The 25,295-nt window shown below is 48.2% G+C and overlaps 1 protein-coding gene across 2 annotated transcripts in view; it reads left to right on the forward strand.

The window, feature by feature from the left end:
• The window catches only part of ANLN (anillin, actin binding protein), a 405,458-nt gene that overhangs the window by 103,828 nt on the left and 276,335 nt on the right, over positions 1–25,295 (forward strand). For both annotated transcript variants that reach the window (XM_063922504.1, XM_063922505.1), the window contains exons 7-9: positions 433–540; positions 1,247–1,349; positions 22,868–22,975. In XM_063922504.1, coding sequence (XP_063778574.1) covers positions 433–540; positions 1,247–1,349; positions 22,868–22,975 — 319 coding nt within the window. The remainder of the gene's footprint in view (positions 1–432; positions 541–1,246; positions 1,350–22,867; positions 22,976–25,295) is intronic.

The raw sequence follows: 25,295 nt of genomic DNA on the forward strand, positions 1-25,295 counted from the left end.
AAACTCTGGGAGGACTGAGTAAAAACATGGCACCGCTGATGTAATTTTGCACTTGAAGCAGCAAAAATGGTTTTACAGATTGTGGTATATAGAGCACGGCTGCACTGAAGTGTTTATGGCATTCTAATCCTGCATCACTCTGAGTAATTGAGTGGGACAGACAGTGCATTGGAGGGACTTAATGAGCGGCAGGAGGGATCTAATGAGTTGGGAGGACAGTGGGTGGGAGGGCTGCCACTATCCTCTGCTGTCAATCATGGACTTTGGACCGGGATGATAGCTGGGCGGTACGGGGAAAATACAACATGGTGCGTTCGTGAGAGAGGCTCTGGGGATGACAATGAGGCTCTTGGGATATCTGGTCCCTGTATGACGATCGAAAATGCTGCTAAGTGTGTTGTATTTATTTTTTCCTTTTGTGTACTTGTCAAGGAACGTGAGCGAGAACTTGCAGCCCTACGTGGCAGGTTTGATAAGGGCAGTGTATGGAATCCAAACAAAGAGGACGAGTCTAAAATAAAACAGCAGGACACACAGCGGGTAATCCTGTTTTATCAAATGCTGATGGTTATATAACATTACTTTTGAAAACATGTAGATTGACTGTTATTTGTTCATTCTATATTATATACATGCTTATGTATGTAGTGAATAAAATTAAAATAAAAGCCTACACAGAAGAAAGACTCTGCCCTACCGCACAGACACAGGGGATAGTTGTGGAAGAGTCAGAGACCAACATGTCTGTAATCCAACGTACAGCCGTGGGTGGTCTTCTGTATGCCGACTGACGGGATCCCGGCGCACAGTATACCGGCGCCGGGATCCCGACAGCCGGCATACCGACACTAATTCTCCCTCGTGGGGGTCCACGACCCCCCTGGAGGGAGAATAAAATAGTGTGGCGCGCGTAGCGAGCCCGCAAGGGGCTCATTTGCGCTCGCCACACTGTCGGTAAGCCGGTGGTCGGGCTCCCGGCGCCGGTATGCTGGTCGCCGAGAGCCCGACCGCCGGCATATCGTAGTGAACCCTACAGCCGTGTACTCCAGTATGGATGAAAGAGAAGGTGATATAGATGATGTAAAACTAGCAGAGAAGTTTTGTTATTAAGTACCCTGTGTCCCTTCAGCCTCATCCCACTCCAAATAGCTGAATGAGAAATGTGCATAGAGTGTACTGAACTTACATGCGTGCAATTGACATAGGAGTCGTTGTGTTTTTTATTTCCCCTTATCATATATTGTAGGACATTCATACTCATCCTGCCACCTCTCTCAAGCCACCAAAGCCAGATGTAACCTCCCGGCCAGCAGTGGAGATTGTACCTGAAATACCAGAGGTCACAAAAGGTAAAAGATGTATGTTTAATTACATATTTAAAGCTTCAAGTCCACATGCAAAAATCATGTTGGCTGTACCTTAAATATGTCTCATTTGTTTCTAGTTAGTATGTGTTATTTTCTATGTTTGGTATAACTAAGAAATTTGTGTTGACATCATTGGCATTCAAATGCTGTTTAGACTTGGCTGGGGGAAATATGCAATTTTGGTTATCAAAACAATGGATCTCTATCAATGGGTGCCTTGCAATAATGGTCACAGTTGGGTTTTTATGATGGTATGAAAGCACACATTTGTTAGGAGTCACAAAATTCTAACATCCTTTTTATTTCATGATGTTTTGAATTTTTGTTTTTCCCACTTTTTTGTGTGGGTTTTTTTTTTTACACCCATTTGAAACTAAAGAGTTTGCTTGAATGGATCCTGAGTCATGCTTTTCTGTCAGGAACACCGCAGCTACACAGGTTTCAGCAATCAATCTTGCCATTACCTTTCACACAGGGTAAACATTGGCTGAATCAATCCTCCCGCACCCAAAGACTCCTATTATCTGCCACTACCTATTGAATGAAGGCAAAAGGACACCCAAACGTACGTTCTCTTACGTCCTAGAGGATGCTGGGGTCCAAATTAGTACCATGGGGTATAGACTGGTGCACTAGGAGCCATTGACACTTTAAGAGTTTGAAAGTGTGGGTTGGCTCCTCCCTCTATGCTCCTCCTACCAGACTCCGTTTAGAAAATGTGCCCGGAGGAGCCGGTCACAACTAGGGGAGCTCTCCAGAGCTGCTTTAGTAAAAGTTTATTTTAGATTTTATTATTTTACAGGGAGGCTGCTGGCAACAGCCTCCCTGCTTTGCGGGGCTTAGGGGGGAGTAGTGTCCGCCCTGCCGGGTTTGAGCCACTATCTCCGCTGACAGGACAATGAGTTCCTGAGGGGATTGAACGTTCCCCGCCACAGGGCATCGCTCACCCCGGCAGCATGCTGCTACCCCCTTACAGAGCCAGAAGATCAGAAAATGGCGAGATATGGCGTCACAAGGGTAGGAGCGCAGCTAGAGAGATCGCGCTCCGGGAATGCCCAGCAGCACAGTGTTGGCACTATGAGGGGCGTCCTGAGCCAGCGTCTTAATACCCTACACTGGTCACAGACGCTAACCGGAGACTGAATCCCCAGGCTAGTGTCAGAATCCTCCGTACTCAGACGCTCACTTGAGACAGAATCCCCCATCTAGCGACGGAATCCTCAGGCCAGTATAAAGAATTTGTGCGGGAAGGCGCGCCGTCTTCAAGGGGCGGAGCTTCTCCTCAGAGCGGACCCAGCAGCGTTCAGCGCCATTTTACTGCCTGCAGTTTCTGTACACAGACGCTGACAGAGCTGTCCCTCCAAGCAACTCCAGCTATCCTGTGCGGTACCAGGGGGTTGTAGATGGGGGGGGGGGGCAGTGAATTCGTTCTGTGTAACTATTACAGTACACAGTGGGTGCTGCTAAGGGGTGTCCTTTATCTAAACAGCGCTCTGTGTGGGTTGGCTCCAATCTCTGTGTCTCTTGCCATACTCAAGTGGGAAACTCTGTTTAGCCTCCCCTGTGTGTGTGGGTTTGGGGGTCTCCAGTTAGCTATGTCCAGGGACTCTGTGTCATATGCGGCTGATGATATGTCCTCCCAGGATGATCTCATCCCATGTAATCAGGATTGCACTGTTGTAGCGCAGATACCAGCAAGGGAGCCGGAGTGGTTATCCTCTATGATTTCTCAGATTTCTACTAGGGTTGCTCAGAATAAATCTGCAACTCCGGTTTTACAGATTTCTGTGGCAGTTTGGTCCGGTTCGGTTACCTCTGGACCCCCCTTTGTAGGTTCCCATAAACATGCTCTTGCCCAGATTATGCAAGACTACACAGTTACCTACTCTAACACGGCAGACGGTGATGGGGATGTACTCAGGGGGGCTGCATCTATTGCAGAAGGGGTGCAGTTGATGATAGAGGCTATTAGAGATGTGTTGAATGTTGCTGACACAACTCCTGAGCAGGTTGAGGAGGCTTACTTCACTGATAATAAGAAAACATTGCTAACCTTCCGTGCGTCCAAAGAACTAAATGCTATTTCTCTGACGTCCTAGTGGATGCTGGGTACTCCGTAAGGACCATGGGGAATAGACGGGCTCCGCAGGAGACTGGGCACTCTAAAAGAAAGATTAGGTACTATCTGGTGTGCACTGGCTCCTCCCTCTATGCCCCTCCTCCAGACCTCAGTTAGAATCTGTGCCCGGCTCGAGCTGGTTGCACACTAGGGGCTCTCCTGAGCTTCTAGTAAAGAAAGTATTTGTTAGGTTTTTTATTTTCAGTGAGATCTGCTGGCAACAGACTCACTGCTACGAGGGACTTAGGGGAGAGAAGCGAACCTACCTGCTTGCAGCTAGCTAGGGCTTCTAGGCTACTGGACACCATTAGCTCCAGAGGGATCGAACACAGGCCCAGCCTCGGTCGTCCGTTCCCGAAGCCGTGCCGCCGTCCCCCTTGCAGAACCAGAAGCAAGAAGAACATCCTGGAAATCGGCTGCTGAAGACTCCGGTCTTCATTAAGGTAGCGCACAGCACTGTAGCTGTGCGCCATTGCTCCCTATGCACACCACATACTCCGGTCACTGATGGGTGCAGGGCGCTGGGGGGGGGGGGGGGGGCACCCTGGGCTGCAATTAGAGTACCTTACATTGGAAAGCAGCACATAATATAGTCTAAAAAGCTATATATGTGCAAAAATCCCTCGCCATAATATAAATATAAGAGCGGAGAAGTCCGCCGAGAAGGGGGCGGGGCTATCTCCCTCAGCACACTGGCGCCATTTCCTCTTCACAGCTCAGCTGGAAGACGGCTCCCCAGGCTCTCCCCTGCAGTTTCCAGGCTCAAAGGGTAAAAAAGAGAGAGGGGGCACTAAATTTAGGTGCAAACTGTATATGTAAAGCAGCTATAGGGAAAAAATCACTTTGTGTTAGTGTAAATCCCTGATTATATAGCGCTGTGGTGTGTGCTGGCATACTCTTTCTCTGTCTCCCCAAAGGACTTTGTGGGGTCCTGTCCTCAGTCAGAGCATTCCCTGTGTGTGTGCGGTGTGTCGGTACGGCTGTGTCGACATGTTTGATGAGGAGGCTTATGTGGAGGCGAAGCAGGTGCCGATAAGTGTGATGTCACCCCCTGCGGGGTCGACACCAGAGTGGATGGATATGTGGAAGGTTTTACACGACAGTGTCAACTCCTTGCATAAAAGGTTCGATGACATAACAGCTGTGGGACAGCCGGCTTCTCAGCCAGTGCCTGCCCAGGCGTCTCAAAGGTCATCAGGGGCTCAAACGCCCGCTACCTCAGATGGCAGACACAGATGTCGACACAGAGTCTGACTCCAGTGTCGACGAGGATGAGACTAATGTACATTCCACTAGGGCCATCCGTTGCATGATTACGGCAATGAAAAAAGTGTTGCACATTTCTGACATTAACCCAGGTACCACTGAAAAGGGTGTCATGTTTGGGGAGAAAAAGCAACCAGGGGTTTTTCCCCCATAAGATGAGTTGAATGAAGTGTGTGAAGAAGCGTGGGCTTCCCCCGATAAGAAACTAGTGATTTCTAAAAAGTTACTGATGGCGTACCCTTTCCCGCCAGAGGACAGGTTACGTTGGGAGACATCCCCGAGGGTGGATAAGGCGCTCACACGCTTGTCAAAAAAGGTGGCACTGCCGTCTCAGGATACGGCCGCCTTAAAGGAGCCTGCGGATAGAAAGCAGGAGGCTATCCTGAAGTCTGTATATACACACTCGGGTACTATACTGAGACCTGCAATTGCTTCAGCTTGGATGTGTAGTGCTGCAGCAGCTTGGTCCGATACCCTGTCAGAAAATATTGATACCCTCGACAGGGATACGATTTTGCTAACAATAGAGCATATTAAAGACGTCGTCTTATATATGAGAGATGCACAGAGGGATATTTGCCGGCTGGCATCTAGAATTAATGCAATGTCCATTTCTGCCAGGAGAGTATTATGGACTCGGCAGTGGACAGGTGATGCGGATTCTAAAAGGCACATGGAGGTTTTGCCTTACAAGGGTGAGGAATTGTTTGGGGATGGTCTCTCGGACCTCGTTTCCACAGCAACAGCCGGGAAGTCGACATTTTTACCTCGGGTTCCCTCACAACCTAAGAAAGCACCGTATTATCAGGTACAGTCCTTTCGGCCCCAGAAAGGCAAGCGGGTTAAAGGCGCATCCTTTCTGCCCAGAGGCAGGGGTAGAGGGAAAAAGCTGCACCATACAGCCAGTTCCCAAGAACAAAAATCCTCCCCTGCTTCCACTAAGTACACCGCATGACGCTGGGGCTCCACTGGTGGAACCAGGTGCGGTGGGGGCCAGTCTCCGGAACTTCAGCGACCAGTGGGTTCGCTCACAGGTGGATCTCTGGGTTCTACAAGTGGTATCTCAGGGATACAAGCTGGAATTCGAGACGTCTCCCCCTCGCCGTTACCTCAAATCAGCCTTGCCAGCTACTCCCCAGGACAGGGAGGTAGTACTGGCGGCAATTCACAAGCTGTACCTCCAACAGGTGATAATAAAAGTTCAATAAATAGTGGAAAACTGCTCTAATCAAGCTGGTAACAATCCCCAGGTGCTGCGGGAGGGGGTTACTCTAGACAAGAAATACAAAAGGGATTTTTCCCACGCACTCTGCTGGCTGTTAGTAAGAAGAACTATATACTATGTAATAATAGGAAATTTAGAGCTCTTCGTTACATATGTTTCTCTATCGTCCTAAGTGGATGCTGGGGTTCCTGAAAGGACCATGGGGAATAGCGGCTCCGCAGGAGACAGGGCACAAAAAAGTAAAACTTTTACCAGATCAGGTGGTGTGCACTGGCTCCTCCCCCTATGACCCTCCTCCAGACTCCAGTTAGATTTTGTGCCCGAACGAGAAGGGTGCAATCTAGGTGGCTCTCCTAAAGAGCTGCTTAGAGAAAGTTTAGCTTAGGTTTTTTACTTTACAGTGAGTCCTGCTGGCAACAGGATCACTGCAACGAGGGACTTAGGGGAGAAGTAGTGAACTCACCTGCGTGCAGAGTGGATTTGCTGCTTGGCTACTGGACACTAGCTCCAGAGGGACGATCACAGGTACAGCCTGGATGGTTACCGGAGCCGCGCCGCCGGCCCCCTTGCAGACGCTGAAGAGAGAAGAGGTCCAAAATCGGCGGCTGAAGACTCCTGAGTCTTCATAAAGGTAGCGCACAGCACTGCAGCTGTGCGCCATTTTCCTCTCAGCACACTTCACACAACAGTCACTGAGGGTGCAGAGCGCTGGGGGGGGCGCTCTGAGAGGCAAATAAAAACCTTGTTAGAGGCAAAAAATACCTCACATATAGCCCACAGAGGCTATATGGAGATATTTAACCCCTGCCTAACTTCAAAAATAGCGGGAGACGAGGCCGCCGAAAAAGGGGCGGGGCCTATCTCCTCAGCACACAGCGCCATTTTCTCTCACAGAAAAGCTGGAGAGAAGGCTCCCAGGCTCTCCCCTGCACTGCACTACAGAAACAGGGTTAAAACAGAGAGGGGGGGCACTGATTTTGGCGATATTGTATATATATAAAAGATGCTATAAGGGAGAAACACTTATATAAGGTTGTCCCTATATAATTATAGCGTTTTTGGTGTGTGCTGGCAGACTCTCCCTCTGTCTCCCCAAAGGGCTAGTGGGTCCTGTCCTCTGTCAGAGCATTCCCGGTGTGTGTGCTGTGTGTCGGTACGTGTGTGTCGACATGTATGAGGACGATGTTGGTGAGGAGGCGGAGAAATTGCCTGTAATGGTGATGTCACTCTCTAGGGAGTCGACACCGGAATGGATGGCTTATTTAGAGAATTACGTGAGAATGTCAACACGCTGCAAGGTCGGTTGACGACATGAGACGGCCGACAATCTATTAGGACCGGTCCAGGCGTCTCAGAAACACCGTCAGGGGTTTTAAAAACGCCCATTTACCTCAGTCGGTCGACACAGACACAGACACGGACACTGAATACAGTGTCGACGGTGAATAAACAAACGTATTTCTCATTAGGGCCACACGTTAAGGGCAATGAAGGAGGTGTTACGTGTTTCTGATACTACAAGTACCACAAGAAAGGGTATTATGTGGGAGTGAAAAAACTACCTGTAGTTTTTCCTGAATCAGATAAAATAAAATGAAGTGTGTGATGATGCGTAGGGTTACCCCGATAGCAAATATTGGCGTTATACCCTTTCCCGCCAGAAATTAGGGTACGTTGGGAAACACCCCTTAGGGTGATAAGGCGCTCACACGCTTATCAAGTGGCGTTACCGTCTCCAGATACGGCCGCCCTCAAGGAGCCAGCTGATAGGAAGCTGGAAAAATATCCTAAAAAGTATATACACACATACGGTGGTTATACTGCGACCAGCGATCGCCATCAGCCTGGAGATGCAGTGCTGGGTTGGCTTGGTCGGATTCCCTGACTGAAAATATTTTATTCATGTAGAGCATTTAATAGGATGCATTCTATATATATGTATGTGAGATGCACAGAGGGATATTTGCTCTCTGGCATCAAGATAAGTGCGTTGTCCACATCTCCCAGAAGATGTCAGGGACACGACAGTGGTCAGGTGATACAGATCCCATACGGCAGATGGAAGTATTGCTGTATAAAGGGAAGGAGTTATTTGGGGGTCGGTCCATCGGACCTGGGGACCACAGCAACAGCTGGGAAATCCAACCTTTTTTACCCCAAGTTACATCTCAGCTAAAAAAGACACCGTCTTTTCAGCCTCAATCTTTCCTTTCCCATGAGGGCATGCAGGCAAAAGGCCAGTCATATCTGCCCAGACATAGAGGTAAGGGAAGTAGACTGCAGCAGGCAGCCCTTTCCCAGGAAGAAGCCCTCCACCGCGTCTGCCAAGTCCTCAGCATGACGCTGGGGCCGTGCAAGCGGACTCAAGGTGGGGGGGTAGTCTCAAGAGTCTCAGGGCGCAGTGGGATCACTCGCAAGTTGACCCCTAGATCGTACGAGTATTATCCCAGGGGTAAAGATTGGAGAGTCGAGACATCTTCTCCTCGCAGCTTCCTGAAGTCTGCTTTACCAACGGCTCCCTCCGACAGGGAGGCAGCATTGGAAACAATTCACAAGCTGTATATCCAGCAGGTGATAATCAAAGTACCCCTCCTACGACAAGGAAAAGGGTATTATTTTTCCACACTATATTGTGGTACTGAAGCCAGACGGCTTGGTGACACATAGTCTAAATCTAAAATGTTTTGAACACTTACATAAAAGGTTCAAATCGAGATAAAGTCACTCAGAGCAGTGATAGCGAACCGGAAAAAAGGGGACTATATGGTGTCCCTGGACATCAAGGATTACCTCCATGTCCAAAATTTGTCCTTCTCATCAAGGGTACCTCTGGTTCGTGGTACAGAACTGTCAATATCAGTTTCAGACGATGCCGTTTGAATTATCCACGGCACCCCGGGCCTTTTTACCAAGGTAATGGCCGACAAGATGTTTCTTCAAAGAAAAAAGGCATCTAAATTATCCCTTACTTGCACGACCTAAAAAGGGCAAGTTCCAGAGAACAGTTGGAGGTCGGAAGAGCACTATCTAAAGTAGTTCTTCGACGGCACGACTGGATTCTAAATATTCCAAGAATCGCAGCTGTTTTCCGACGATACGTCTGCTGTTCCTAGGGATGATTCTGGACACGGTTCAGAAAAAGGTTTTTCTTCCCGAGGAAAAAGCCAAGGAGTTATCCGACCTGTCAGGAACCTCCTAAAACCAGGAAAGGTGTCTGTACATCAATGCACAAGAGTCCTGGGAAAAATGGTGGCTTTTTACGAAGCAATTCCATTCGGCAGATTCCATGCAAGAATTTTCCAAAGGGATCTGTTGGACAAATGGTCAGGGTCGCATCCTCAGATGCACCTGCGAATAACCCTGTCGCCAAGGACAAGGGTATATCTTCTGTGGTGGTTGCAAAAGGCTCATCTATTGGAGGGCCGCAGATTCGGCATACAGGATTTGATCCTGGTGACCACGGACGCCAGCCTGAGAGGTTGGGGTGCAGTCACACAAGGAAGAAACTTCCAGGGGGTATGGACGAACCTGGAAAAGTCTATTCACATAAACATTCTGGTACTAAGAGCAATCTAAAATGCTCTAAGCCAGGCGGAACCACTCCTGCAAGGAAAACCGGTGTTGATTCAGTCGGACAACATCACGGCGGTCGCCCATGTAAACAGACAGGGCGGCACAAGAAGCAGGAGTGCAATGGCAGAAGCTGCCAAGATTCTTCGCTGGGCGGAGAATCACGTAATAGCACTGTCAGCAGTGTTCTTCCCGGGCGTGGACAACTGGGAAGCAGACTTCCTCAGCAGACACGATATACACCCGGGAGAGGGGGGTCTTCATCCAGAAGTCTTCCACATGCTAATAAACTGTTGGGAAAGACCAATGGTAGACATGATGGCGTCTCGCCTCAACAAGAAACTGGACAAGTATTGCGCCAGGTCAAGAGATCCACAGGCAATAGCTGTGGACGCACTGGTAACACCTTGGGTGTACAAATCAGTATATGTGTTTCCTCCTCTGCCTCTCATACCAAAGGTATTGAAGATTATACGGTGAGGAGGAGTAAGAAATACTAGTGGCTCCGGATTGGCCAAGAAGGACTTGGTACCCGGAACTTCAAGAGTTGGTCACGGACGACCCGTGCCCTCTACTTCTGAGAAGGGACCTGCTACAACAGGGTCCCTGTCTCTTTCAAGACTTACCGCGGCTGCGTTTGACGGCATGGCGGTTGAACGCCAGATCCTAAAAGGGAAAGGCATTCCAGAAGAAGTCATTCCTACCTTGATTAAGGCAAGGAAGGAAGTCACCGCGAAACATTATCACCGCATTTGGCGAAAATATGTCGCGTGGTGCGAGGATCGGAGTGTTCCGACGGAGGAATTTCAACTGGGTCGTTTCCTACATTTCCTACAATCAGGATTGTCTAGGGGTCTCAAATTGAGATCTATTAAGGTTCAAATTTCGGCCCTGTCAATATTCTTCCAAAAAGAATTGGCCTCAGTTCCTGAGGTACAGACTTTTGTTAAAGGAGTACTGCATATACAGCCTCCTGTGGTGCCTCCGGTGGCACCGTGGGATCTAAATGTAGTTTTAGATTTCCTCAAATCCCATTGGTTTGAACCATTGAAAAAGGTGGATTTTAAATATCTCACATGGAAAGTGACTATGTTACTGGCCCTGGCTTCCGCCAGGAGAGTATCTGAATTGGCGGCTTTATCTTATAAAAGCCCTTATCTAATCTTCCATTCGGATAGGGCAGAACTGAGGACTCGTCCGCATTTTCTCCCTAAGGTGGTATCAGCGTTTCACCTGAACCAACCTATTGTGGTGCCTGCGGCCTCTGGCGACTTGGAGGACTCCAAGTTGTTGGACGTTGTCAGAGCCTTAAAAATATACATTTCAAGGACGGCTGAAGTCAGAAAATCTGACTCGCTGTTGATACTATATGCACCCAACAAGTTGGGTGCCCCTGCTTCTAAGCAGACGATTGCTCGTTGGATTTGTAACACAATTCAACTTGCTCATTCTGTGGCAGGCCTGCCACAGCCTAAATCTGTTAAGGCCCATTCCACAAGGAAGGTGGGCTCATCTTGGGCGGCTGCCCGAGGGGTCTCGGCATTACAATTCTGCCGAGCAGCTACGTGGTCGGGGGAAAACACGTTTGTAAAATTCTACAAATTTGATACCCTGGCAAAAGAGGACTTGGAATTCTCTCATTCGGTGCTGCAGAGTCATCCGCACTCTCCCGCCCGTTTGGGAGCTTTGGTATAATCCCCATGGTCCTTTCAGGAACCCCAGCATCCACTTAGGACGATAGAGAAAATAAGAATTTACTTACCGATAATTCTATTTCTCGGAGTCCGTAGTGGATGCTGGGCGCCCATCCCAAGTGCGGATTATCTGCAATACTGTACATAGTTATTGTTAACAAATTCGGGTTATATTGTTAAGGAGCCATCTTTAAGAGGCTCTTTCTGTTATCATACTGTTAACTGGGTTTAGATCACAAGTTGTACGGTGTGATTGGTGTGGCTGGTATGAGTCTTACCCGGGATTCAAATTGCCTCCCTTATTGTGTACGCTCGTCCGGGCACAGTACCTAACTGGAGTCTGGAGGAGGGTCATAGGGGGAGGAGCCAGTGCACACCACCTGATCTGGTAAAAGTTTTACTTTTTTGTGCCCTGTCTCCTGCGGAGCCGCTATTCCCCATGGTCCTTTCAGGAACCCCAGCATCCACTACGGACTCCGAGAAATAGAATTATCGGTAAGTAAATTCTTATTTTTGCAAAAGATATGATAAGCCTCCAGGCCACTTCACGGCTGCTCTATTGCTGGAGGTCCCTAACTAAGCATAGGTCCAAGGCTTGGACCCCACAAAGTCGGCCCAGGCCCGACCACCCCAGGGCAGCACACCATTGAAATACTAAAGTGTTAATATGTGTTAAGAAAGAAGCAGAAGCTATGGGTTAGAAAGTGCTACAAAAATAAGGGTGTTAATAAAATACTCAAAAGAGTAATATTAGTGAAAAAATAGGAGTGTTACATAAGTGCTAAATAAATAATATGGCATGCTACCCCAAGGTGGCCCAGCCCCACCAGACCCGGGGGGTACCACTCCCCAAACCCATACACAGCATAATAATAATAACATCCACTATGGGTCATACAATTGCTTAATATATGGCCACATGATAATGGCACATACAGAACATATCCAGATTGAGAGCTAGTTTACCTGGAGGCACCCCTGTATCCTCCAAATGGCACTACAGGACCCAGCATGCCCTCCTAATGCTGGCTCCATCTATGCCTCTCTTAACTGCAATAAATAGTGGAAAACTGCTCTAATCAAGCTGGTAACAATCCCCAGGTGCTGCGGGAGGGGGTTACTCTAGACAAGAAATACAAAACCTATGTAACGAAGAGCTCTAAATTTCCTATTATTACATAGTATATAGTTCTTCTTACTAACAGCCAGCAGAGTGCGGGGGATAATAAAAGTTCCCCTCCTTCAATAGGGACGGGGTTACTATTCCACAATGTTTGTGGTACCGAAACCAGACGGTTCGGTGAGACCCATTCTAAATTTTAAATCCTTGAACACTTATATAAGGAAGTTCAAGTTCAAAATGGAATCGCTCAGGGCGGTTATTGCAAGCCTGGAAGAGGGGGATTACATGGTATCACTGGACATCAAGGATGCTTACCTACATGTCCCCATTTACCCACCTCACCAGGTGTACCTCCGTTTTGTGGTACAGGACTGCCATTACCAATTCCAGACGTTGCCATTTGGTCTGTCCACGGCACCGAGGGTATTTACCAAAGTAATGGCCGAAATGATGATACTCCTTCGAAAGAAGGGAGTTATAATTATCCCGTACTTGGACGATCTCCTTATAAAGGCGAGGTCCAGGGAGCAGTTGTTGGTCGGAGTAGCACTATCTCAGGAAGTGCTACAACAGCACGGCTGGATTCTGAATTTCCCGAAGTCGCAGCTGGTTCCTATGACGCGTCTGCTGTTCCTTGGTTTGATTCTGGACACAGAATAGAAGAAGGTGTTTCTCCCGGAGGAGAAGGCCAAGGAGTTGTCATCTCTGGTCAGAGACCTCCTAAAACCAAAACAGGTGTCGGTGCATCACTGCAGGCGAGTCCTGGGAAAGATGGTAGCTTCTTACGAGGCAATTCCATTCGGCAGATTCCATGCACGGATCTTTCAGTGGGATCTGTTAGACAAGTGGTCCGGATCGCATCTTCAGATGCATCGGCTGATCACCCTGTCCCCGAGGGCCAGGGTGTCTCTGCTGTGGTGGGTGCAGAGTGCTCATCTACTCGAGGGCCGCAGATTCGGCATACAGGACTGGGTCCTGGTGACCACGGATGCAAGCCTCCGAGGTTGGGGGGCAGTCACTCAGGGAAGAAACTTCCAAGGACAATGGTCGAGTCAGGAAGCTTCCCTACACATAAATATTCTGGAACTAAGGGCCATTTACAATGCCCTAAGTCAGGCAAGACCCCTGCTTCAAAACCAGCCGGTGCTGATTCAGTCAGAGAACATCACGGCGGTCGCCCATGTAAACCGACAGGGCGGCACAAGAAGCAGGATGGCGATGGCAGAAGCCACAAGGATTCTCCGATGGGCGGAAAATCACGTGATAGCACTGTCAGCAGTGTTCATTCCGGGAGTGGACAACTGGGAAGCAGACTTCCTCAGCAGGCACGACCTCCACCCGGGAGAGTGGGGACTTCATCCAGAAGTCTTCGCTGATTGTAAATCGTTGGGAAAGGCCACAGGTGGACATGATGGCGTCCCGCCTCAACAAAAAGCTAAAAAGATATTGCGCCAGGTCAAGGGACCCTCAGGCGATAGCTATGGACGCTATAGTGACACCGTGGGTGTACCAGTCGGTTTATGTGTTCCCTCCTCTTCCTCTCATACCAAAGGTACTGAGGATAATAAGAAAGAGAGGAGTAAGAACTATACTCGTCGTTCCGGATTGACCAAGAAGGACTTGGTACCCGGAACTACAAGCAATGATCTCAGAGGACCCTTGGCCTCTGCCTCTCAGACAGGACCTGCTACAGCAGGGGCCCTGTCTGTTCCAAGACTTACCGCGGCTGCGTTTGACGGCATGGCGGTTGAACGCCGGATCCTGATGGAAAAGGGCATTCCGGTTGAAGTCATTCCTACGCTGATAAAAGCTAGGAAGGATGTGACCGCAAAACATTATCACCGCATATGGCGAAAATATGTTGCTTGGTGTGAGGCTATGAAGGCCCCAACAGAATAATTTCAGCTGGGTCGATTTCTGCACTTCCTACAGTCAGGAGTGACTATGGGCCTAAAATTGGGATCCATTAAAGTCCAGATTTCGGCCCTGTCTATTTTCTTTCAAAAAGAACTTGCTTCACTGCCTGAAGTTCAGACGTTTGTTAAGGGAGTGCTGCATATTCAGCCCCCTTTTGTGCCCCCAGTGGCACCTTGGGATCTCAACGTTGTGTTGGATTTCCTAAAATCACATTGGTTTGAGCCACTTGAGACCGTGGAGTTGAAATATCTCACGTGGAAAGTGGTCATGCTTTTGGCCTTGGCTTCGGCTAGGCGTGTGTCAGAATTGGCGGCTTTGTCATGTAAAAGCCCCTATCTGATCTTCCATATGGAAAGGGCAGAATGGAGGACTCGTCCACAATTTCTCCCTAAGGTGGTATCAGCGTTTCATTTGAACCAACCTATTGTGGTGCCTGCGGCTACTCGGGACTTGGAGGCTTCCAAGTTGCTGGACGTAGTCCGGGCCCTGAAAATCTGTTTCCAGGACGGCTAGAGTCAGAAAAACTGACTCGCCGTTTATCCTGCATGCACCCAACAAGCTGGGTGCTCCTGCTTCTAAGCAGACTATTGCTCGCTGGATCTGTTGCACGATTCAACTTGCACATTCTGCGGCTGGACTGCCGCATCCTAAATCGGTCAAAGCCCATTCCACGAGGAAGGTGGGCTCTTCTTGGGCGGCTTCCCGAGGGGTCTCGGCTTTACAACTTTGCCGAGCTGCTACCTGGTCGGGATCAAACACGTTTGCAAAATTCTACAAGTTTGATACCCTGACTGAGGAAGACCTTGAGTTTGCTCATTAGGTGCTGCAGAGTCATCCGCACTCTCCCGCCCGTTTGGGAGCTTTGGTATAATCCCCATGGTCCTTACGGAGTCCCCAGCATCCACTAGGACGTCAGAGAAAATAGGAATTTATTCACCGGTAATTCTATTTCTCGTAGTCCGTAGTGGATGCTGGGAGCCCGTCCCAAGTGCGGATTGTCTGCAATACTTGTATATAGTTATTGCTTAACTAAAGGGTTATTGTTATGAGCCATCTGTTCAGTGAGGCTCAGTTGTTATTCATACTGTTAACTGGGTATAGTTATCACGAGTTGTACGGTGTGATTGGTGTGGCTGGTATGAGTCTTACCCGGGATTCCAAATCCTTTCCTTGTAGTGTCAGCTCTTCCGGGCACAGTTTCCCTAACTGAGGTCTGGAGGAGGGGCATAGAGGGAGGAGCCAGTGTACACCAGATAGTACCTAATCTTTCTTTTAGAGTGCCCAGTCTCCTGCGGAGCCCGTCTATTCCCCATGGTCCTTACAGAGTACCCAGCATCCACTACGGACTACGAGAAATAGAATTACCGGTGAGTAAATTCTTATTTTTTGAAAAAGCATGGGAAAACCCAGAGAGAAAAAATGTCAGATCCCTAGAAAGGTTCTGGTTGCTTTCCCCTTCCCGGAGGAGGATAGAAAGAAATTGGAAAACCCACCCATAGTGGACGCGTCTGTATACAGACTCTCAAAAGGTGGTTTTACCGGTTCCATGGTCTACCGCCTTAAAGGAACCGGCTGATCACAAAATTGATGCAATGCTCAAATAGATATACACGGCCTCGGGGGCGATACTATGGCCTACTATTTACCTGTGCATGGATTTCCAAAGCTATAGTAAAGTGGTCCGGCACATTAGTTGAGGATTTGCATACAATGGGTAAAAGTGACGTTGAATTGGTTTTACGTAACATTCAGGGTTCTGCAGGTTTTATGGTGGAATCCATGAAAGACCTGGCTTCAATGGCTGCAGGAATATCTTCCATGTCTGTCTCAGCTCGTCGAGGACTGTGGCTGCGCCAGTGGTCTGCCGACGCGGAATCCAGAAGAGGTGTGGAGACCCTACCCTACACAGGTCAGGCTCTCTTTGGGGAATCGTTGGATGCGTGGATCTCCAAGGCTACAGCGGGTAAGTCCCCTTTTCTACCCTCAGCAGCTCCTGCTACGAAGAAACCTTTTTCTTCACCTGCATCACAGTCCTTTCGGGTTACTAAACCAAGAAAGGCCAAACCGTCCAACACCTTCTTTAGAAGTGGCCGGCCGAAATCCAAGAAACCTGTTGCGGCGGGTTCCCAGGAACAGAAGCCTGCTTCAGATATGCCAAAGTCCTCCGCATGACTGTGGACAGCGCGGCCTGGAGGTAGGGCCGGTGGAGGCGAGACTCGGGCATTTTAGTCACGTCATGGTGCCGAAAACCGGATGGTTTGGTTAGGCCCATTTTGAACTTGAACTCCCTCAGAAAGGGGTTTAGTGATTTTAAGTTCAAAATGGAGTCTCTAAGGGCAGTGATATCAGGTCTGGAGGAGGGGGAATTCCTGATATCCCTGGATATCAAGGATGCGTACCTCCACATTCTGATTTGGCTGCCGCATCAAGCTTATCTCCGATTCGCACTGTAGGACTATCATTTTCAGTTCCAGGCCCTGCTATTCGGCCTCTCCACAGCACTGAGGGTTTTCACCAATATGGTGGCGGAAATGATGGTTCTGCTCCGCAGACATGGGGTGAACATAATTCCATATCTGGACGATCTGCTGATAAAGGCATCGTCCAAGGAGCAGCTGTTACGGTCCATAGCACTCACGAACCAGCTTCTCAGGGAACATGGTTGGATCCTGAATCTTCCAAAATCACATTTGGAACCAACCAGGAGGTTGTACTTTCTTGGAATGATCCTCGACACGGAGGTGCAGAGGGTGTTCCTTCCAGAGGACAAAGCTTTGGTCATTTAAACAATGGTCCGGGATGTCCTGAAGCCAGCCCGGGTGTCTGTTTATCAGTGATGGCCTATAACGAGGCGCTGCAGTACGGGAGGTTTCATGCTCGGTCCTTCCAACTGGATCTCCTGGACAAGTGGTCGGGATCCCATCTTCACATGCACCAGAGAATAAGTCTGTCGCCAAACGCCAGGATTTCGCTCCTCTGGCTGCAATTACCTCACCTTCTGGAGGGCCGCAGGTTCGGGATTCGGGACTTGATCCTTTGAACCACAGATGTAAGTCTCTGTGGCTGGGGCGCGGTCGCTCAAGGGGAAACCTTCTAAGGAAGGTGGTCAAGTCTGGAAGCCGGCCTGCCGATAAACATTCTAGAACTAAGAGCCGTCTACAATGGTCTTCTCCAAGCGACCCATCTTCTGAGAAATCGGGCCATTCAAGTGCAGTGGGACAATGTAATGACAGTGGCTTGCATAAACCGACAGGGCGGAACGAAGAGCAGAGCTGCAATGTCAGAGGCAACAAGAATCATCCTCCGGGCAGAAAAACACGTTGGTGCTGTCAGCAATCTTGATTCCGGGAGTAGACCACTGGGAAGCGGACTTCCTCAGCAGACATGACCTCCACCCAGGGGAGTGGGGTCTCCTCCCGGAGGGGTTCCAGGAGGTAACTGATCTTTGTTGCATACCCCAGATCGACATGATGGCCTCTCGTCTCAGCAAGAAGCTTCGGCGGTATTGTTCCAGGTCGAGGAACCCGCAAGCAGTGGCGGTAATCACCCTAGTGACTCCGTGGGTGTTTCAATCGGTGTACGTGTTTCCTCCACTTCTACTCATTCCAAGAGTTCTCACACTCATAAGGAGAACAAGAGTTCAGGCAATCCTCATTGCTCCGGACTGGCCAAGAAGGGCTTGGTACGCGGATCTTCTGGATCTACTGATAGAAGAGCCGAGGCCTCTTCCTCTTCGGGAGGACCTGCTGCAACAGGGGCCGTTCGCCTATCAAGACTTACCATGGCTACGTTTGACGGCATGGAGGTTGAACGCCAGATACTAGCTCTGAAGGGCATTCCGAACAAGGTTATTCCTACCCTGATACAGGCTAGGAAAGGCGTAACCTCAAAACATTTCCATCGTATCTAGAAAAAATATGTATCTTGGTGCGAGTCCAAGAAGTTGTGGTGGAGTTTCAACTGGGACGTTTTCTCCTCTTCCTGCAAGCAGGTGTGGGTATGGGCCTGAGGTTAGGATCCATAAAGGTCTAGATTTCGGCCCTATCCATTTTCTTCCAGAAACAGTTGGCTGCCCTCCCCTGAGGTTCAGACTTTTTTTGAAGGGAGTTCTGCACATCCAACCTCCCTTTGTGCCGCCTACGGTTCTCTGGGATCTCAACGTGGTGTTGCAGTTCCTCCATTCGGACTGGTTTGAGCCTCTGCAGGAGCCTGAGATCAAGTTTCTCACGTGGAAAGCTGTCACTTTGTTGACCTTAGCCTCTGCTAGACGTCTGTCGGAGTTGGGGGCTTTCTCATGTAAAATCCCATACTTTATCTTCCATGAAGATAGAGCTGAGCTTCGGACACGTCAGCAGTTTCTTCCGAAGGTTGTGTCAGCATTTCATATCAACCAACCTATTGTGGTGCCAGTTGCGACTGACTCCTCAATTTCATCAAAGTCCTTGGATGTTGTAAGGGCTCTAAAAATCTATGTGAAGAGGACTGCTCGTCACAGAAAATCGGACTCTATTTGTCCTGTATGATCCCAAGAAACTTGGGTGTCCTGCTTCTAAGCAGACGATCTATCGCTGGATCAGGTACACTATCCAGCATGCATATTCTATGGCAGGCTTGCTGTGTCCTACGTTGGTTAAGGCCCACTCTACTCGTAAGGTGGGTTCTTTCTGGGTGGCTGTCCAGGGTCTCTCTGCTTGACAACTCTACCGAGCAGCTACTTGGTCGGGGTCGAACACGTTCGCAAAGTTCTACAGGTTTGATACTTTGGCCTCTGAGGACCTAAAGTTTGGTCAACTGCTCCTTGAGAATCCTTCGCGCTCTCCCTCCCATTCTGGGAGCTTTGGTACATCCCCATGGTACTAATGTGGACCCCAGCATTCTGTAGGACGTAAGAGAAAATAGGATTTTAATTACTTACCGTACACCAAACAGGGTCGCACTTCCAAATCTGGCAAGCCAAAGCCCAAACGTGCCTGGGCTGCCCGTCAGCCAGCTTCCAAGACCGATAAGCCTGCCTCATGACGGGGTGGGCCTCCCCCTGAGGGACCCCAGGGTGGTGGTCCGGTTTCTAGGGTATACGCAGGAATGGTTGAAGACCACTTCAGATGCCTGGGTACGGGAAGTCGTCACTCGGGGTTACGCCGTCGTTTTCAAAACCCCGTCCCCTCTTAGCGATTTTGCCTTGCAGACGTTCCTTCGGATCTAGTAAAGGCAAAGACTCTTCATTCGGTGGTACAGACCCTCCTGGAAACAGGAGTGGTAGTACAGGTGCCTCTTGCTCAGTGGGGCCAGGGGTACTCTTCGCTGCTGTTCCTAGTCCCGAAACCGAATGGGTCCTCCCGGCCCATTCTCAACCTCAAGGCGTTGAACAAATTTGTGAAGGTATCCAAGTTTCGTATGAAAACTCTTCGCTCTATTGTCCTGGCCTTTGAACCTGGAGATTATATGGTCTCCCTGGACATACAGGATGCCTACCTGCATATCCTTATAGCAGTGTCGCATCGGCAGTACCTGAGGTTTGCGGTTGGCAATCTACATTACCAATTTCGGGCGTAACCTTTTGGTTTGACCACGGCTCCGCGAGTCTTCACCAAAGTCATGACGGTGATGACGGCTGTACTCCGCCGTCAAGGGGTCAGGATACTACTGTACCTGGACGACTTGTTGATCCTGGCAAATTCACCAGAAATTCTCCAAAGTCATCTGGATCTGACTGTCCGGTTTCTGCAAGCCCACAGGTTGGCTAATCAGCTGGAAGAAATCGTCCCTGGTCCCTGCTCAAAGCATGGTGCACCTGGGAGCGTTATTGGACACTCGCAACCAACGGTTGTTTTTGTCTCAGGAGAAAGTCCTGAAGCTTCAGGACAGGATTCGATACTTCCTATCTCGTCCGCAAGTGTCAATACATTTGGCGATGCAAGTGCTAGGCCTCATGGTGGAGTATGCTCCATTTCATTCTCGCCCCCTCCAGAGGCTGATTCTGGCCAAGTGGGACGGCCTGCCTCACCGGATCAGGTTTCAATTGATCTCCTTGACACCGGAGGTCCGTCTGTCACTGAGCTGGTGCCTTCAGGACCAACGATTGAGCAGGGATCGTCCCTTCTGGATACCCTACTGGGTCCTGCTGATGACGAATGCCAGTCTGAGAGTTTGGGGCGCAGTGTTGGAGCAACACTCCCTTCAGGGTTGGTGGACCAAGGAGGAGTCTCCTCCCGATCAACATTCTGGAATTGCGGGCGGTTTTCAACTCATTGAAACTGGCCCAGCATTTAATACAGAACTGACCTGTTCAGGTACAGTCGGACAACGCCACCACAGTGGCTTACAAAAATCATCAAGGCGGCACTCAAAGCCGCTTGGCAGTGAAGGAAGTATCACGGATTCTTCAATGTGAGGAACGCCATCTATCGGCCATATCGGCAATATTCATTCCGGGGGTCCTGAATTGGGAAGCGGACTCTCTCAGTCGTCAGGACGTACACGCCAGAGAGTGGGGCCTCCATCCAGATGTGTTTCAACTCCTAGTGGAAAGGTGGGGCCTTCCAGACGTGGACCTGATGGCATCTCGACACAATCACAAGGTTCCGGTCTTCAGAGCAAGAACAAGGGATCCTCAAGCAGCGTTTGTGGATGCGCTGGCGGTTCCGTGGAATTTTTGGCTGCCGTACGTGTTCCCTCCGGTGTCACTCCTGTCCAGGGTAATACGGAAGTTCAAGCAGGAAGGAAGACTTCTGCTTCTCGTAGCCCAGACGGCACTGTTTCTCAGACCCCCGGCGCCTCTCGCTAGAGTGTCCCCTTCTACTTCCCTTACGACTGTGTGAAGAGCACCTGTAGGGCGCAATTAATCACTTAGTGTTCATATAGTTTGTATGCCTTGGACAAGGCAGAAAGACTACTCTTCATCTAGATTGAGTTATGGTGGTGGTTGTTCGTTTTAGTTACTGGAGATTTTATTCAGGGAGTAATGCTAATGTGCGGGAAGGGTACTCTGGGAGAATGCTAATTTGGGAGAGGTAGTGACTTTCCACTGGGTGTGAATTGTATTTTATCAACAAATAGTCTATTCTTTACCTTCTATAATTTTCTTGGGCATATCTGAGGCAGAAATCTGGCATAACCTGCACATTTGCATATAAAGAAGTAAATGAAAATGTGCGGTATGTTCATTGCACATTATTTATAATTATCACATTTTTATGCATTTCTTGTCCCAGAATTTAAATTGTATCCAGGTTTCCCAGTCCATGAGATGTAATTGATTATAATTTTGAAGTTTCCTATTTTCTAAAAGCAGCGTTTTCCAAACTCTGCCATTACAGTCCAGGCTTTAAGTCCATACTTGAGTCCAGATGGTTAAATGAAATTAATGGAGATACTAATTAAGTAATCTGTGCTCAAGCATGGAAATCCTTAAAACCTGGACTGTAATTGCGGAGTTTATGAAACTGTCAAATATATATCACTATATTTAATCCATTAAGTTACACCACCTTGTAAATTTTCACTCATGCCCCCTGTTGATTACAATTCTCCTGATTAAACGAGCCTTAATTTAGAGAGGAAATTTGATTTGAAATTCAGAGATTTGTGTAGCTTTTGTGAATTGTGGTAATTAGAGAAGTGACATTACTGTTCACTATATGAGGACATATTTTACAGGCGTAACTGTAATCTGGCAGATTTGAGATAAGACTTTACATAGATTTAATGCAGCCATTTAAGAACACACACTATTCAAAATAATTTATAACTGTCTGAATGTAGCTAGATCTTCCTTGATTTTGTGGGGTCTTAGTGTGTGTGTGTGTGTGTGTGTCGCCCATGACATCAAGAATTTCTTGTTTACATCAACTGAAATGAATTGGGTAGTGTCTGGTTATGGAACTCTGCTATGGAAATTGTAAGACATTACAGGGGCTGCATTAGCACGGCTCTTGTATGTGTGCTCTGAGAGTACCAACCCAGAATTGCTATAAGGCCTGTGCAATGGTTCTCTTGGCTACTTATCAAATTTGCCATCCCAGAATAGCCACGCTTAGTGCATGGTTTTTGATCCTAGTAACCGTATTTTGCAGTATTGAATCACAATTGGAAGAAATGCCATATGATATTTCAAAAGCACTAGTAGGAGTAATGCCAATCAGTAAGCCACCTGTAATAGTAATGACCAATAACCTTGTCCTTGATATTCACATCTTATCAGATGGCCTGTATTTGACTGGATTTGATGATCCATTAGTGTTAGCGCTGAATTAAATGTCTGATACACAGTGTTTTTTTTTTTTTGTTTTTTTACCCCAACATCTGGGTGCTGTCTAGCACAAGAGCATCGTTTACTAGTAAAATTCTCCGTAATATTTGCACCTGCTTTTATATATATTTAGGGGATATTTTAAGTGCAGAAGGAAGGTGAAGAGAATAGAGTTTTACCATATGCTCCAATAACTCTGAGCAAGGCCAAAAGATGGCAATATTCTGTTTCATTTTTATGTAACCTGAAAGCTCATTCAGTTCATGCATATGTTTATTGCTTTATTCTTCATAATTTGGTGGAAATGGGAACCATTTATTTTTTCTTCTAAAATGTAGGTGTATCCCATCCGAAAATGGCAGAGCATGTTTCCTTCCCTGACAAAAGGGTACAGCCTTCTGCTGTTGCCTTGGAGAAGTCTGCATCAGATGCACAGCATAATAAAGGTTTGTTTCTTATTATTTTTTTATATTAATGGGTGGTAACTTTGATACCATCTATTCTATCATTTTACCTATACTATTATGGAATGAAAAAGATATACCGTTCAAGTATATTAAAGCAGTGTTGTCCCTAGCATAGCATTGATGCATTCAATTCCTAGAGGTTTATTTTAATTGGGTTAAAGTCCCACAACTCCATTGCCTTGAAATCTGTGGGACTTCTTCTTTTTACTAGCTCCCCACACTAGCAGGCACATAGTATTGTCCTTGTAGTAAAGAAGTTAATGTGCACTGCGTATTGCAAGGGAAGGAAACTGGGCAGTTATTACATTTTTAGTAATTATAAATTAAGAAGGAAGGGATTGTAGAAGGGAAAGGTGTCCAAAGACACCCACTTGGGCAAATGTGCTTATTAATGGATTTAGGCAAGGGCAGGCCTTGTGGTTCCACTAATCTACTGGGACTTGGAGAGGGTAGCGGTAATGAGGAGGGGGATACAGTGGCAGATTGTAGATAATGGGAGTTTTATTTAGTGGAGCTTTGGTGTGTATTATCAGTTGACCACCGTTTAAACTGCATGAATTACAGGTGAAACTCAGAAAATTAGAATATCGTGCAAAAGTTCATTTATTTCAGTAATTCAACTCAAAAGGTGAAACTAGTTTATTATATAGACTCATTACATGCAAAGTGAGATATTTCAAGCCTTTATTTGTTATAATTGTGATGATTGTGCCTTACAGCTTAAAATAACCCCAAATCCAAAATCTCAGAAAATTAGGACATTGCATAAAATCAATAAAAAAAAAAAGGATTTTAAATACAGAAATGTCGGCCCTCTGAAAAGTATAATCATGCATATGTACTCAGTACTTGGTTTGGGCCCTTTTTGCATGAATTACTGCCACAATGCGGCATGACATGGATTCTATCAGCCTGTGGCACTGCTGAGGGGTTATGGAAGACCAGGATGCTTCAATAGCGGCCTTCAGCTTTCTCTATCGTCCTAAGTGGATGCTGGGGTTCCTGAAAGGACCATGGGGAATAGCGGCTCCGCAGGAGACAGGGCACAAAAAAGTAAAGCTTTACTAGGTCAGGTGGTGTGCACTGGCCCCTCCCCCTATGACCCTCCTCCAGACTCCAGTTAGATTTTGTGCCCGAACGAGAAGGGTGCAATCTAGGTGGCTCTCCTAAAGAGCTGCTTAGAGAAAGTTTAGTTTAGGTTTTTTTCTTTACAGTGAGTCCTGCTGGCAACAGGATCACTGCAACGTGGGACTTAGGGGGAAAGTAGTAAACTCACCTGCATGCAGAGTGGATTTGCTGCTTGGCTACTGGACACCATTAGCTCCAGAGGGATCGAACACAGGCCCAGCCTTGGAGTCCGGTCCCGGAGCCGCGCCGCCGACCCCCTTGCAGATGCCGAAGCGTGAAGAGGTCCGGAAACCGGCGGCTGAAGACTCCTCAGTCTTCATAAGGTAGCGCACAGCACTGCAGCTGTGCGCCATTTTCCTCTCAGCACACTTCACTGGGCAGTCACTGAGGGTGCAGAGCGCTGGGGGGGGGCGCTCTGAGAGGCAAATATAAACCTTATACAAGGCTAAAAATACCTCACATATAGCCCATAGGGGCTATATGGAGATATTTAACCCCTGCCTGACTGGAAAAATAGCGGGAGAAGAACCCGCCGAAAAAGGGGCGGGGCCTATCTCCTCAGCACACGGCGCCATTTTCTGTCACAGCTCCGCTGGTCAGAACGGCTCCCAGGTCTCTCCCCTGCACTGCACTACAGAAACAGGGTAAAACAGAGAGGGGGGGCACATTAATGGCTATATATATATATATTAAAGCAGCTATAAGGGAGCACTTAATATAAGGATATCCCTTGTATATATAGCGCTTTGTGGTGTGTGCTGGCAGACTCTCCCTCTGTCTCCCCAAAAGGGCTAGTGGGTCCTGTCTTCATTAGAGCATTCCCTGTGAGTTTGCGGTGTGTGTCGGTACGTGGTGTCGACATGTATGAGGACGATATTGGTGTGGAGGCGGAGCAATTGCCAAATATGCAGATGTCACCCCCCAGGGGGTCGACACCAGAATGGATGCCTTTATTTGTGGAATTACGTGATGGTTTATCTTCCCTTAAACAGTCAGTTGAGGACATGAGGCGGCCGGACAATCAATTAATGCCTGTCCAGGCGCCTCAAACACCGTCAGGGGCTGTAAAACGCCCTTTGCCTCAGTCGGTCGACACAGACCCAGACACGGGCACTGATTCCAGTGACGACGGTAGAAATTCAAACGTATTTTCCAGTAGGGCCACACGTTA

Source organism: Pseudophryne corroboree, chromosome 5 (assembly GCF_028390025.1).
Source record: "Pseudophryne corroboree isolate aPseCor3 chromosome 5, aPseCor3.hap2, whole genome shotgun sequence".
In the NCBI taxonomy this organism is placed as follows: Eukaryota; Metazoa; Chordata; class Amphibia; order Anura; family Myobatrachidae; genus Pseudophryne; species Pseudophryne corroboree.